The sequence below is a fragment of the Erpetoichthys calabaricus genome, chromosome 5 (assembly GCF_900747795.2).
Source record: "Erpetoichthys calabaricus chromosome 5, fErpCal1.3, whole genome shotgun sequence".
Lineage (NCBI taxonomy): Eukaryota > Metazoa > Chordata > Cladistia > Polypteriformes > Polypteridae > Erpetoichthys > Erpetoichthys calabaricus.
The window spans coordinates 18,264,513-18,280,597 of NC_041398.2; the positions used below are offsets into that span (position 1 = coordinate 18,264,513).

Genomic DNA, 16,085 nt, shown 5'->3' on the forward strand with positions numbered 1-16,085 from the left:
GCTTGGCACACCTATCCTTGGCCAGTCTCGCCCATTCCTCTTTGCAGCACCTCTCAAGCTCCATCAGGTTGGATGGGAAGCGTCGGTGCACAGCCATTTTAAGATCTCTCCAGAGATGTTCAATCAGATTCAAGTCTGGGCTCTGGCTGGGCCACTCAAGGACATTCACAGAGTTGTCCTGAAGCCACTCCTTTGATATCTTGGCTGTGTACTTAGGGTCGTTGTCCTGCTGAAAGATGAACCGTCGCCCCAGTCTGAGGTCAAGAGCGCTCTGGAGCAGATTTTCATCCAGGATGTCTCTGTACATTGCTGCAGTCATCTTTCCCTTTATCCTGACTAGTCTCCCAGTCCCTGCCGCTGAAAAACATCTCCACAGCATGATGCTGCCACCACCATGCTTCACTGTAGGGATCGTATTGCCCTGGTGATGAGCGGTGCCTGGTTTCCTCCAAACGTGACTCCTGGCATTCACACCAAAGAGTTCAATCTTTGTCTCATCAGACCAGAGAATTTTCTTTCTCATGGTCTGAGAGTCCTTCAGGTGCCTTTTGGCAAACTCCAGGCGGGCTGCCATGTGCCTTTTACTAAGGAGTGGCTTCCGTCTGACCACTCTACCATACAGGCCTGATTGGTGGATTGCTGCAGAGATGCTTGTCCTTCTGGAAGGTTCTCCTCTCTCCACAGAGGACCTCTGGAGCTCTGACAGAGTGACCATCGGGTTCTTGGTCACCTCCCTGACTAAGGCCCTTCTCCCTCGATCGCTCAGTTTAGATGACCGGCCAGCTCTAGGAAGAGTCCTGGTGGTTTCGAACTTCTTCCACTTACGGATGATGGAGGCCACTGTGCTCATTGGGACCTTCAAAGCAGCAGAAATTTTTCTGTAACCTTCCCCAGATTTGTGCCTTGAGACAATCTGTCTCGGAGGTCTACAGACAATTCCTTTGACTTCATGCTTGGTTTGTGCTCCTGACATGAACTGTCAACTGTGAGACCTTCTATAGACAGGTGTGTGCCTTTCCAAATCAGGTCCAGTCAACTGAATTTACCACAGGTGGACTCCAATGAAGCTGCAGAAACATCTCAAGGATGATCAGGGGACACAGGATGCACCTGAGCTCAATTTTGAGCTGCATGGCAAAGGCTGTGAATACTTACGTACATGGGATTTCTCAATTTTTTTATTTTTAATAAATTTGCAAAAATCTCAAGTAAACTTTTTTCACGTTGTCATTATGGGGTGTTGTGTGTAGAATTCTGAGGGAAAAAATGAATTTAATCCATTTTGGAATAAGGCTGTAACATAACAAAATGTGGAAAAAGTGATGCGCTGTGAATACTTTCTGGATGCACTGTATGTCTCAAACTATTTAAAGTAGACAAGGACCTCATGTTGTCCTTCTATCGCAGTCTGATCCAGTCTGTGATCACTTTCAGTTTCATTGCCTGGTTTAATAGTCTGACAAACCAAAACTCAAAAAAGCTCCAGCAGATTACAAAGTATGCAGCTAAAGTTATTGGTGCTGATGGAGATGATTTGACTAGTGTGTGTGTGTGTGTCAGAGGGCGATGTTAAAGAAACTGGAAATCATCTCAACTGATGACAGTCATCCATTACATGTAGAACTAAAGTTCAGTAAATCAGGAAGGGTAGTTGCTTTGAAAACCCACACAAATCGCTCCAGAAACTCCTTTCTCCCTAGTTACATACGACTTTTCAATAAGAAATATTGGAGATAACGATTAAGGTTTTGATATATATTCTGTAACCATTTTTTTTTGGTGTAAATATGTATTATCTAACTGCCTTACCTTAACCTTTCTTATTTCTATTTGTCTGTTTTATTTCATTCTGTCTGTTATTAGATGCTACTGAGAAGGCAAATTTCATGTTTTCTTGTGTAAACATGACTAAATAAAAAAACCTAAACCTAATAATAATAATAAAAGTTGAAATGAGTTTTGATGTGTTAAAAACAGTTTAAGTGACGTTGCGTATGTTAAAGATAATGTGTGAAAAAATGTGGTGTTGTTGGAAAGGATGAAGCAATTGATAAAAGTATGAGTATAATTGGGAACATGTTTGTTTGTCCATATTAAAAAAAAGCTCTGAATTCAAACTGAAAATGATATGTTTAGGTGGTGGAATAAGATAGATAGATAGATAGATAGATAGATAGATAGATAGATAGATAGATAGATAGATAGATAGATAGATAGATAGATACTTTATTAATCCCAAGGGGAAATTCACATAAAAGAAAAATAAAAAAAATCCATCTCCAAGTAGTAAAAAAGTAGTAAAAACTGTCAGGGAACGAGTCCACATAAAAGAAAGTGGTAGGAGTGATCAGTTAAATAGATAAAAAGGTAGAAAGGTAACGTTGTACACGGAGCTGCTGGAAAGGCTGCCACTTGCAGTGGCGCCTGAGTCATCATATAAGTCTCTAGATATGGTATACTATGTGCACCCCTTTCCTTTTGAGCCTTATTATGTCCAAATCCTATTGAAGAATTTCATCCCAAAGGGTTTTCAATAGAAGAAGTGACTACACGGACAATCCTAGCACCGAGAAATAATGAACTCAAACAAATGAATGTGAAAATTGTCAATTGGTTACACGGCAAATTGGTTAAATGTGTATCAATAGACTCTGCTGAAACAGTTGGTGGTGATGGTACGGAAGATGAAAACATCAACTTACAATATCATGAAGAACATCTACAACCGTTAACACCGTGCAGTCTCCCACCGGCCGAATTACTGTTGAAAGAAGGAGGTATCCAAGAAAGGTAATGTAGTTCATCTTTAGGGGATAACATTGGACACCAAAGGAGATCTTGATATGCCATTCGTATTAAAACATTTACAGTTTCCTGTTAGAATAACGTTTGCTCTGACAATTAACAAATCACAGGGACAAACATTCGAAAAAAATTGGTTTATTTATTAGAGAGAAAGAAACGAAATTTACTCACGGGCAGTTATATGTTGCATTGTCACGATGTCCAAACACGGAATCAAAATTCAATGCGATATTGGTGAAAAATTTAATTCCAAATATTGTTTTTATTGAAGTATTTGCGTGTTAATTTCAAAGCCAAACAGAACAAAATCGTATAACGCAATGAATACCTCTAACGCAACATGAAACATAATTGTCTTTCAACTGTTTTTTAAAATGGTTAATTACTCACTGTAATGAAAAATAATTAGTTCTATTAGGCATATGGAACAATTCCCATGAAAATAACAATCTGTTTAAATTGTACATCCGTTTCCCCATACGCGAGTGGCAGAACCGCAAAGTGGCTAGTGCGTAGTGTCCACCCGGGGGTTGGCAAGCGAAGCGAGCAGGGGGCAGAGCCCCCTAGTCTTATATATAAACGTCTATGTGTGGAAGTGTGTGTGTGTCTGTCTGTGCGGCCTGGAAGTGTGAGACGACAGCAGTGAAGCTCAAAGAGCCAGTAAGGCACCCTCAAGTTAACGAGTCGGAAGACAAACTCACTTAGCCGCTGATAGACAAGAGGGGCGAGCACATCGGCAAAATGAAACCACCGACTCTGCATTTCAGTTTTTTTCCTGATGATTTCAATAGTTTCTAGGAGCCCGGGATTTTTACAGCACAGGCTCACACAGATAGTTTCTATAATAATTAGGATGTTACCTGTCCAGACTGTGCCATCCTTCCTTGATGTCTGCTTGCTATGCTGACTGAGGGATGTTCTCTGGTGTTATATTGCCATCCATTAACGGGTACAGTAAACACAGAGACAAACTCGTACTTTAGAATAATCAGTTGGAATGTTCTTAATTTCTACAGGAACCTCCACAGAACGTGACTCTTTATCTACCAACCTCTGCCTTTTTCTTTTCTTGTGTTTGCCATCCCTGGACATATCTGTGTTCCCTGTAGGAGAGTTATACCATTTGGCTCTTATCGATTGTTATATTAGCGGGCCCCAGTTTCGGAGTTTTCACTGACCGTTACCCTCTCGCTTCACGTTTCCTCTTAAATATGTATATCGCAAATTTGACACAGGTTTCAAAAATGGGGGTAATGTAGTAAATTAATTTTAGGTTTTTGACAGTAGCAAAAGGTAATGTGCTAATAGTTTTGAATATTGTGAGACCAACAGAATGTCTTTTTCCTTAGTGTATATTAAGTGTTATGATTTGCTTGTCATGATGGCTATCTTCTCAATTGAGTGAAGGCCACCACCACAGCCAAACTAGATATAACTAAAGAGGAAAATATAAAGTGAAAGGAAAGTTGAACATTGGGCTTACCACCATCAGAATTCATTTTGATTATAGAACACAAATTGGCCAATATGCAAGCAGAGACTGGATAAAATGGCCACCTGTTTCACAGCTAGCATTATTGTTAATAATGGGTGCCCCCAACATAACAGGCCTAACACCTCATGAGACATTATTTTTGGGATCCATAAGTAACTTGTGGCACTTACAGATATAGTATTGCAATACTGACTATTATTGAGCAAAACATGTAAGTCTTTATGCCATGCAGGTAGAACTTGCTTTTCCTAGCACATTGGAAATAACAGCACTTGAATTTGAATCCTGGAGAATGGGCTGTGATAAAAGCCAGCAAACAAAGGAATTGTCTGATTCCAAAGGGAAACCCACCTTTCCAGAGTGGGTGGGGTTGGGGAAACTGGGTCAAGCCACTGATCAGGCCATTAAAACCAATGAACGGCTGTACAACACCCCCAAGTTTCCAGTTCAAGGGATCAGAGGTCCCTGCCACTAACAACTCAACTGTGCTGGTGATCGTTGATGCCAAAAGATCATTTGTGGGTCTTCAATTGTAGAGAGCACAACATTTATCCTTCCCTCAATTCTGACCAGTCACTATGTTCCTGCTTCCTTATAGCATGATGCGTCCATAGCCATACCTCAGTGTAGGACTGCTATTAAGCAGGTCAAGAACAGTGCGTTGTCTTCACCAGACATGGGCTCTGTACCCAATGAGAATCTGTTTCCTGGGGCTCTCAGAGTCTTTACATCTCATTTATTCAAGAGTCGTTTCATTTAGACTCTCTACCATATGTTATATGGGTTGGAGACGGTGGCACTGACCAGAAAGCAGGAGACAGAGCAGGAGGTGGCAGAGTTAAAGATGTTAAGATTTGCATTGGGTGTGATGAGGATGGACAGTATTAGAAATGAGGACATTGGAGGGTCAACTCAAGTCGGGAGACAAAGTCAGAGAGGCGAGATTGTGTTGGTTTGGACATGTACAGAGGAGAGATGCTGAGTACATTGGGAGAAGGATGTTAAAGATAGAGCTGCCAGGGAAGAGGAAAAAAGGAAGGCCTAAGAGAAGGTGTATGGATGTGGTGAGAGAGGACATGCAGGTGATGGGGGTGACAGAGCAAAATGACGAGGACAGGAAGATATGGAAGAAGATGACCCGCTGTGGCAACCCCTAACAGGAGCAGCTGAAAGAAGAAGATTTGCTGCCAGGACTCGGTGTAGTACTTGCATTGTTACTAATAGCACTTCCTTCTGTAATTCATATGGAGTGATGGCGAGTGATAAGGTGTTGAGACCAGCCTTTGTCTATTGGTATTGATATGTCTCAAGTGACTAACAACTCCTTATTTTTGGTTATTTGTTCTGCTGTGTGGTCCTAAAGCATCTGTGATACTGGCAAGTTGTATTTTTATCATTTTTTTCAGTTCAGTAGTCTGGCAACTTTATTGCATCTTTGTGTGTGTAAGCCTTCTGCCATCAGCACCTTGCAGCCGGCAATCAGCAGAGTGACCGTTTCCATCTCAGTCTGCCAGAATCTGCACTCATCTCTTTTCCCATTGTTTCCTATTGTTGCCTTGAATGATCTTGTGAGAAGGCCACTGTTCAGTGGAGCCATTATTAGGTACTCATCCCTTGGGTTCAAATCACTCCTTCTAAGATATCCATGTATTAGCTCTTGGTCTACATGGGGCTGGAGCTGGAGGTCTGCATATTTCTTGGTATATCTGCAGTGTTTCAAATTCAGATGTTTTTGTTCTCTAGCTGCACTGCTGTTGTTTGCACACCAGCTGGTGGTGTCTCTGTCATGCCTTTGTTTCTTTGAAATGTTTGGCTGAGCTTAATAATTAATATCAATCTTAACTTGTTTGTTTGATGTATCTTCCATACATGATGGTCTGATGAGTTGAGGAGGTATGTCTGCAGTCCAATGACTTCAGCTCTGTATAAGTAATTTCTTTCAATAAGCCCCATGCCTTCTTCAGATCTGGAAATGTATAACATTGAGATGCATTGATTCTTTATATTGACTGGTGTGCATGAAGAAGTTTACATGATCTTATATCCAGTTCATGAAAATCATTCTATAGCCAGTCTATGATACCAAAGCTGAAAGATAGGATGGGAATGGCTAGTTGGTTTATCGCCAGGATTTTACTGCTTGCTCTACGGGGAAGTCTGGAGTATCATCTTTGTGTGATGAATGGATTCTTTTCCAATTTTCCTCCATAATTCTTTATGACTGATTTCTGCACCTTCATTTACTCTCACATACTTTAGGTCTCTTCTGGATTAAGATTTTTTGATGATACACTCATCATCCAGTTTGATATTTTCACTGTGACCGTTTATGAAAGTTGCCTTGGCGCATTTGTCCAGCCCAAACTCCAGTTTGTTGACTTCTGAAAATTTCTTTACCCAGCTGTTCCAGTAGTTGCTTGTCACTGGGGCTGAACAGTTTTAAATCATCCACAAACAGGAGACGTGTGATAAACTGAGGGTTTGGCTAGGTCCAAGTGCAGATATTGAATCTGTGGCCAAGGATATTGAGAAGGGTGCTTAATGGATTTAATGCCATGCACAACAGTAGTGGTGAAAGTGAGTCTCTCTGGAATATTCCTTTTTTTAATCTGCGTATATTTGGAATTGTAACTTGTCCTTTGTTGTGGTGGAGCTGCACAGTTGTCTGCCAGTGATTCATGATGGTGGAAATTAACTTTATGACAGCAGGATGGATCTTGGCACATTTCTGAAAATTTGAGTATCCATGAGTGTGGTACCCTGTCAAAGGCTTTTGTGTAATCCACCCAAGCCACACTCAGGTTTGAGCCGTTTGTGCAGCACTCCATTACAACTCTGTTCAACAATAGCTGGTCATTTCTTCCAGATGATGATCAATTGTTTCCTTTTTGTTCTGCTGCCATTATGTTGTTGTCTTCCAGGCGGCAATAAATTTTCTTAGTATCAATAGCGGTGAAGAATTTATAAAATGTGGATAGCAGGTAATGGGGTATCATTTTTTGGTTCATTGGTTATGTCATATTTTGGAATTAGAAGTGTTGTTCCAGCAGTGAGCCACTGTTGTGTCCTTTGTGGGTCCTGCTTAACAGGATTTTATATTTGGCCATATCCTGGTGCAATGCTCTCAGGGCCAGGTGTCTTCCAGTTGGCAGCAGATTTAACCGTGTTTACTATTTCCTCAATGGTTACCTCAGGCCGTTCCACTTTCTTCATTTGTTTGATTTCAGTGTCATTCTGGATTTTTCCTACCCAGTCTGCTTCTTGATTGCGCTCTTTGGCATCATCATATAACATTTCTCCGGAATGTTTCCATTTCCTTTGTCTGTTGTGGTGTATTCTGTCCCCACCTAACGTTCTATAAAACGTTTTTGGGTTGTGCCCAAGTAATCTGTTTTGCATCTTTTCCTTTAATTTTTGTTTGTACCTTCTGAGTTTCTGCTAGGATTTCGAGTTCGTTGTTGGCTGTAGTGAAGTTCAAGTCCTCATGTGTTAATATACAGAACTGTAGGTTTCAGAGGTCGTAGTTGACCTAGGAATTCACAAGATCTCGCCCTTTCCATGTAGGCTTTGTTCAATGAAGCCTCTTACTTTTTACTCAATTTGTTCCATCCATGGAGGAACATACATTTGCTGTTTTTTTCGTTACCTTAATATTCCTCTGCTCTGACAGTTTAAAGCTGATGAGTTTTGCTGCACAGTATTTGATCCTGCTGACTGTTATGTCCATTATCTGCCTTTGGCTTTGCTTTATGTCACTTATGGCTTTGTTGACCTCGGCTATAATACTGCACATGGTGTTGTTTAGTGATATTCTTGGTCACTTCTCTCTTGAACAGATTTCGGTCTGTTTGTCCATATCAACAAGGTCCAGCAACTCTTTACTGAATTCCTTCATTTCTTTGTCCTCTATTGATGGTACCTTTTCTGTTTCTTTCAGGGTATGCTCTTCAGAGGTCTTATTCTTTTGAGAATTTCGTTGTTTCTGCAGCTTTTTCTATTTCCGGCTGTTTTGCATCCTGGATATTTGGAGTCAATGTCTCTTGAGGTCCTTGGACAGTTTCTGTGGCACATAGGCTTTCGTTGTCACTTTCAGACTGTTATACCTTGATTCTTTCCATTCATACTGCCTTCAAAACTTCTACTTATTATTTGCATATCTTTGTTTCAGAATTAGTTACTTTTAAATACATTCCATTTCTGAGTAGTAAGCATTCTCTGTTGTGTTTCTGTTCAAATTTAGGTTTTTATTTCTGAATTTGTTTTCAAATGTCAGTTTCCTCTTTATTTCTAGGTTTGGTGGCTGATACTTTTATGTTTGAGTAGATGTCACACCATACAAGATTGCGCCTCTTCTCTTCATTCCAGGTCTTTGTCAGTTCTATTCTTATGCCCCCTGGGTCTTGCCTTTGTTATTGTATTAGTTATTTTGCTGCTCTTTGTAAGCATTGTAATTTCTCTTAAGTTTACTTGCTCTCTTTAACTGTCATGATTAGCGATCTCAGGTTTGAATCAGTTATCTTATTTAGTTTGGAAATTGATACTGCCTTCTGGGATTCCAGTTTTATCTGAGCTATCCTTTAGTCAGAAATTCAAGACTTGTTGCATAAAAGCAGCAGTGCATGATCTCCTCTGTCTTCAAGTGACCACTGAACTGTGTCAAATCCTCTTCGTTTCTTGCTCAATCTGCATTTTTGAGGTCTGTTCCATACATACCCCTGTGTGTGGGGCCAGCAACAATGTCCATCTGGACTGACACCACATTGCAGATCTTCTTTTCTAGCACCATCACTTACCCTAGTTCAGAGGCAGGTGTATCCTGGGAGATGTGTGGCCAGTATAAGTTACTTTTTGGGTTCCTTTTCATACTATAATAGTAGTTTTGCCTTGATGAGTTTTGGTATACACCTTTTAAAGCAAAGACCACCAACATGAAGGTACTCATCAAAACTTAGGCAATTAGAAAGGTGACTTTTTTACTGCTTTCTCCCTCTTTTCTTCCTTCTGCTTCTTCACCTTCACTTCTCTAACATACTCCTTCAGGGCCTTTTCTCCAGTATGAATTCTTGTGTGACTCTGAAGAGAGTGACTCTGGCTAAATCCTTTGCCACATTCAGAACAGCAATAAGGTTTTTCTCCAGTATGAATTCTTGTGTGTACCTGATGATCACTACGCCGGATAAATCTTTTGCCACATTCAGAACAGCAATATGGTTTTTCTCCAGTATGTATTCTTGAGTGACTCCGAAGATTGCTACTCTGGCTAAATCGTTTGCCACATTCAGAACAGCTATACGGCTTTTCTCCAGTATGAATTCTTGTGTGACTCTGAAGATCGCTACTCCGGGTAAATCCTTTGCTACATTCAGAACAGCAATATGGCTTTTCTCCAGTATGAATTCTCATGTGACTCTGAAGAGTGTGACTCTGGCTAAATCCTTTGCCACATTCAGAACAGCAATAAGGTTTTTCTCCAGTATGAATTCCCATGTGACTCTGAAGAGCGTTACTGTGGCTAAATCCTTTGCCACATTCAGAACAGCAATATGGTTTTTCTCCAGTATGAATTCTTATGTGACTCTGAAGAGAGTGACTCTGGCTAAATCCTTTGCCACATTCGGAACAGCAATAAGGTTTTTCTCCAGTATGAATTCTCATGTGTACCTGATGATCACTACTCCGGATAAATCTTTTGCCACACTCAGAACAGCAATATGGTGTTTCTCCAGTATGTATTCTTGAGTGACTCCGAAGATTGCTACTCTGGCTAAATCTTTTGCCACATTCAGAACAGCTATACGGCTTTTCTCCAGTATGAATTCTTGTGTGACTCTGAAGATCGCTACTCCGGATAAATCCTTTGCCACATTCAGAACAGCAATATGGCCTTTCTCCAGTGTGAATTCTTGTGTGACTATGAAGAGCGTTATTGTGGCTAAATACTTTGCTGCATTCAGAACAGCAATATGGCTTTTCTGCAGTATGAATTCTTGTATGACTCTGAAGAGAGTGACTCTGGCTAAATCCTTTGCCACATTCGGAACAGCAATAAGGTTTTTCTCCAGTATGAATTCTTATGTGTACCTGATGATCACTACTCCGGATAAATCTTTTGCCACATTCAGAACAGCAATATGGTTTTTCTCCAGTATGTATTCTTGAGTGACTCCGAAGATTGCTACTCTGGCTAAATCGTTTGCCACATTCAGCACAGCTATATGGCTTTTCTCCAGTATGAATTCTTGTGTGACTCTGAAGATCGCTACTCCGGATAAATCCTTTGCTACATTCAGAACAGCAATATGGCTTTTCTGCAGTATGAATTCTCATGTGACTCTGGAGAGTGTGACTCTGGCTAAATCCTTTGCCACATTCAGAACAGCAATAAGGTTTTTCTCCAGTATGAGTTCTCATGTGACTCTGAAGAGCGTTACTGTGGCTAAATCCTTTGCTACATTCAGAACAGCAATATGGTTTTTCTCCAGTATGAATTCTCATGTGACTTTGAAGAGTGTGACTCTGGCTAAATCCTTTGCCACATTCAGAACAGCAATAAGGTTTTTCTCCAGTATGAATTCTCATGTGTACCTGATGATCACTACTCCGGATAAATCTTTTGCCACATTCAGAACAGCAATATGGTTTCTCTCCAGTGTGTATTCTTGAGTGACTCCGAAGATTGCTACTCTGGCTAAATCTTTTGCCACATTCAGCACAGCTATACGGCTTTTCTCCAGTATGAATTCTTGTGTGACTCTGAAGATCGCTATTCCAGAAAAATCTTTTGCCACATTCCAAACAGCAAAATGGCTTTGGTTTTGAATGAACTGATTTGTTATCTTTACAGTCAGTCTTGTTTTTAAACATTTCTCCACATTCTTGACCAGTACGCAAAGCCTCTGAATCTGTGTTATGTCCTTGATCTTTGTCAGTTTTGACAGCTTCTTTCAAAGAAAGAGAACTACAATGGAAAGAGGATAATGTCAAATTCTCTGATCCTCTCGATTTCTTCATGTTCCCTTTGTCCCGTTTCTGTTCCAAGTTGAATTGAAGAGTGGGTTGAAGAGATAAAGATGGCGAGGAGCTGACATTCAGACATACATCTGCAATTAAAGAAAGAATTAGGAAATTAAATATTTTTAAATATATACAACCTTAACATGAATAGGTGGCAAACTGATTGGCATCTCTGCCTCACCCCTCAGTTCCATTCCTACTGAAGTCTAAGAAGAACAGTTATGAAACTCAGACGTAGCTAACTAAGTCTTATTTGAATAAGCCTTATTTTCAAACTGAGGCACAATCAATTTCAGAAATGCAAAGTGATTACCCTCACCTCAAGATGGGCTGAGGCAACTATTTTTGTGTTCAGTTGTAAAAACTTAAGCAGCTCAGACAGCAGATCATTGAGAATATCTGTGAGGGATAAAAGATACATAGAGGAGAGTGCAGTATCTGTAGGTTGAGTGACTGTGACTTGAAGTGTGAATCTGATGGGATGAATGGTGTGTCGTGGGACAAAAGAACATGCAACAGGGACAGTGGTCATCTTTTTCTGCAGCTGAACAAGAAATAACACAATCTATAATAACAAAGAAACTGTGTGTGCTGTTAAGAAAGCAAGAGTACATTACTGTTCTAAATTTCTGCATTGCATAATTAAAGATCATTACTCAAAAACAAAATGCTTTGTCCATTTTGTAAATGCGCTAGTCATAATATCAGAACGTCAGATGTCAAAACGCTTAAAACAATAACGTATTCAGTGACAATGTGACAGAGGAAAACTACATGCAAGAACATTGTTCAAAAATTACTAGAATATGCATTCATATGAAGTCATATTGGCATTATATAGTTTTACTGTCAAATAATACAAAGAGTATGCGACACGTGTTTCGTTGTAATTCTGGTGTACACACTCACTGCACCCCCCTCTCGGGGAATCGCATTATTTGACAGTAAAACTATTTCAACCATTCTATGATCTGCTTCTTGCAACTGAAAGAGGGCACCGTGGTGGATGTTAGCTGACTTGCTGACTAACCACAAGCGTTACTTGGTAGGTAACCACCCATACAGTCAGACTGAGATTCAGACTACTAATGCCATGAATATTTTATATTATATATATATATATATATATATATATATATATAAAAACACATTAATCTGTTATGAACCCACCAAGTTGCAGAACTGAGATGTGCCGCATCTGTAAATTCAAATAGGAGCACAAGAAATTCTGCACTGAAGTGAAAGAAAACCAATGAAAACAAAACAAAATCATAGAGAGAAAAACTAGCAAAGATCAAAAACACAAATCAAAAAGTAACATTAGAATTCTTTAAAGGTGTCCACAAAGTTGGTCAAAGAATTACTCATGATTAAACTTCAATTTTGTATATTATAAAGTCATGATAATGACAACAGCAACTGAGTATACCAGGGCCATGGCCCAGGAAACCTCATGATTGCAGTTAGCAATAAAGCCACGGACTGGAGGCATCGGAAATAAAACAAAAATCATGTAATAATAAAATAAAAATAGCCATATACAGGTGCTGGTCATAAAATTAGAATATCATGACAAAGTTAATTTATTTCAGTAACTCCATTCAAAAAGTGAAACTTGTATATTAGATTCATTCATTACACACAGACTGATGTATTTCAAATGTTTATTTCTTTTAATGTTGATGATTATAACTGACAACTAATGAAAGTCCCAAATTCAGTATCTCGGAAAATTAGAATATCAATTAAGACCAATGCAAAAAAAGGATTTTTAGAAATGTTGGCCAACTGAAAGGTATGAACATGAAAAGTATGTACAGAACTCAATATTTAGTTGGGGCTCCTTTGGCCTGGATTACTGCAGCAATGCGGCGTGGCATGGAGTCGATCAGTCTGTGGCACTGCTCAGGTGTTATGAGAGCCCATGTTGCTCTGATAGTGGCCTTCAGCTCTTCTGAATTGTTGGGTCTGGTGTATTGCATCTTCCTCTTCACAATACCCCATAGAATTTCTATGGGGTTAAGGTCAGGCGAGTTTGCTGGCCAATCAAGAACAGGGATACCATGGTCCTTAAACCAGGTACTGGTAGCTTTGGCACTGTGTGCAGGTGCCAGGTCCTGTTGGAAAATGAAATCTGCATCTCCATAAAGTTCGTCAGCAGCAGGAAGCATGAAGTGCTGTAAAACTTCCTGGTAGACGGCTGCGTTGACCTTGGACCTCAGAAAACACAATGGACCAACACCAGCAGATGACATGGCACCCCAAACTATCACTGACTGTGGAAACTTTACACTGGACCTCACGTAACGTGGATTCTGTGCCTCTCCTCTCTTCCTCTAGACTCTGGGACCTTGATTTCCAAAGGAAATGCAAAATTTACTTTCATCAGAAAGCAGCAGTCCAGTCCTTTTTGTCTTTAGCTCAGGCGAGACGCTTCTGACGCTGTCTCTTGTTCAAGAGTGGCTTGACACAAGGAATGCGACAGCTGAAACCCATGTCTTGCATACGTCTGTGTGTGGTGGTTCTTGAAGCACTGACTCCAGCTGCAGTCCACTCTTTGTGAATCTCCCCCACATTTTTGAATGGGTTTTGTTTCCCAATCCTCTCCAGGGTGCGGTTATCCCTATTGCTTGTCCACTTTTTACTACCACATCTTGTCCTTCCCTTCGCCTCTCTATTAATGTGCTTGGACACAGAGCTCTGTGAACAGCCAGCCTCTTTAGCAATGACCTTTTGTGTCTGTCCCTCCTTGTGCAAGGTGTCAATGGTCGTCTTTTGGACAACTGTCAAGTCAGCAGTCTTCCCCATGATTGTGTAGCCTACAGAACTCGACTGAGAGACCATTTAAAGGCTTTTGCAGGTGTTTGGAGTTAATTAGCTGATTAGAGTGCGGCACCAGGTGTCTTCAATATTGAACCTTTTCACAATATTTGAATTTTCTGAGATACTGAATTTGGGACTTTCATTAGTTGTCAGTTGTAATCATCAACATTAAAAGAAATAAACATTTGAAATACATCAGTCTGTGTGTAATGAATGAATCTAATATACAAGTTTCACTTTTTGAATGGAATTACTGAAATAAATCAACTTTGTCATCATATTCTAATTTTATGACCAGCACCTGTACAACAGGGGTGTCCCGGCTGGTCATGGGACCCGGCCATCCATTACAATATATATTATATATACACACACACACACACACACACACACATAACTAATATATATATATATGGATTATAATAAAAAGAACAATGAGGTCCACTTCAGTCAATTATTGAGGTGTGTAATTGAATCTATTTAACATATTACTCTTTTATTATTATACAATACATGCACACATATTGTCATGTCTTGTATCACAGTGACAAGTGGCTTTCTTTTAAGTCCTTACTTGTGCTGGTGGTCTAAAAGCTCTAAGCAGTCCTCGAGGGCAGCAGCTTAGAACAGCTGATCCTAGAAGGTGTCGACATTGGCCATTTTTCTTGTCCGTGACATGACTGTGAACATCTTTGCACCATTTAGTGTTTGGGACTTTTTATAACTTACTATTTTAATTTCATAGAACACACCTTAACAGACAGTTTTTTGTTATTATGTCTTTATCATTTCCTTATGAGTCTTGCTGACCAAAAAAGTCCAAAGGGAACAAATGGCATAATAATTTAAATGTGATATATATGATTTCTTGCCACTTTCTATAGCCAGTTTATTTTATTTTTATTTTTTTTTTATGTGATACCATGTTTTTAAGCAGAAAACAAAATAAATGCTAGTGGAACTAAGAATACAGCAACATCTAATTATGGTTTTATCTAATATCTAATTATGCTTTTTTTAAAAAAAAAAGGTGGCAACAAATGATGATATTTAAATGTTTTATATTATTAATTCTTGGCATTTTTAAGCACAAAGTTTTACCTATATTTTATCATTTTTGTAATTACAGTGGGTATAAAAAGAATCCCCCCCTTTGAAATATTCCCATTTTTTTTGCTTTACAGCCTTAAATGTAAACACACAAACTAATATTTTTTCCAGCTTTACTCACTCAATGCACCCTCTAACATCCAAGTGACAGATATCACAGCTACAGTTCAGAAGAATTTAAAAAAATAAAAACTAAGACATACTGAGATAAAGGATCACCCCCCTCCTAAACTCAATCAGGTGTAAGTGCCCCCCATTTCCATTGCAGACCCTGGTTACTGTCTTCCTCCCATCTGTGATCAGTTGTAATGAGTGGGATTAGTGAAGCTGTTCCTGGTCCATTCATTCCCTTCCTTGGTAGTGCAACTGACAGCAAACAACTGACTAGGGGTGGCCAGACACTTTCAAAAGATCTCAGGGACAGAGTTGTGGACAGACATAAGGCAGGAGATGGAGACAAAAACATCTCAAAGGCTTTATCAATCCCAAGGAGCCTAGTAAAGTCCATCATAAAGAAGTGTTTGGTACTACTAGGACCCTCCCTGCATCCTCCAAACTGGATGGAAGAGCAAGGAGGACACTGGTAAGAGAGGCTACCGAGAGGCACAATGGCCACTGTGAAGGAGTTACAGGATTTGATGGCACAGAGTGGTCATTAATGGTGTGCATGTGACAACAATTTCACAAGTGCTCCACCATTGTGGCTTTTTCAGGAGGGTCGCAATTCTCAAGAAAGGCCACATGAAGGCTCATTTGAGCTTTGCCAGAATGCACCTTGAAGATTCTGATGCCAAGTGGAAAAAGGTCTTATGGTCAGATGAGACCAAAATCAAACTAT

General features: G+C 39.8%; 1 protein-coding gene across 2 annotated transcripts in view; it reads right to left on the reverse strand.

Annotated features, from left to right (window-relative positions):
- Positions 1 to 9,122: 9,122 nt before the first annotated feature.
- The window catches only part of LOC114641668 (zinc finger protein 271-like), a 24,115-nt gene continuing 17,152 nt past the window's right edge, over positions 9,123 to 16,085 (reverse strand). For both annotated transcript variants that reach the window (XM_051927399.1, XM_051927400.1), the window contains one exon: positions 9,123 to 11,400. In XM_051927399.1, the coding sequence (XP_051783359.1) occupies positions 9,257 to 11,400 (2,144 nt within the window). In that variant the 3' untranslated portion in view covers positions 9,123 to 9,256. The remainder of the gene's footprint in view (positions 11,401 to 16,085) is intronic.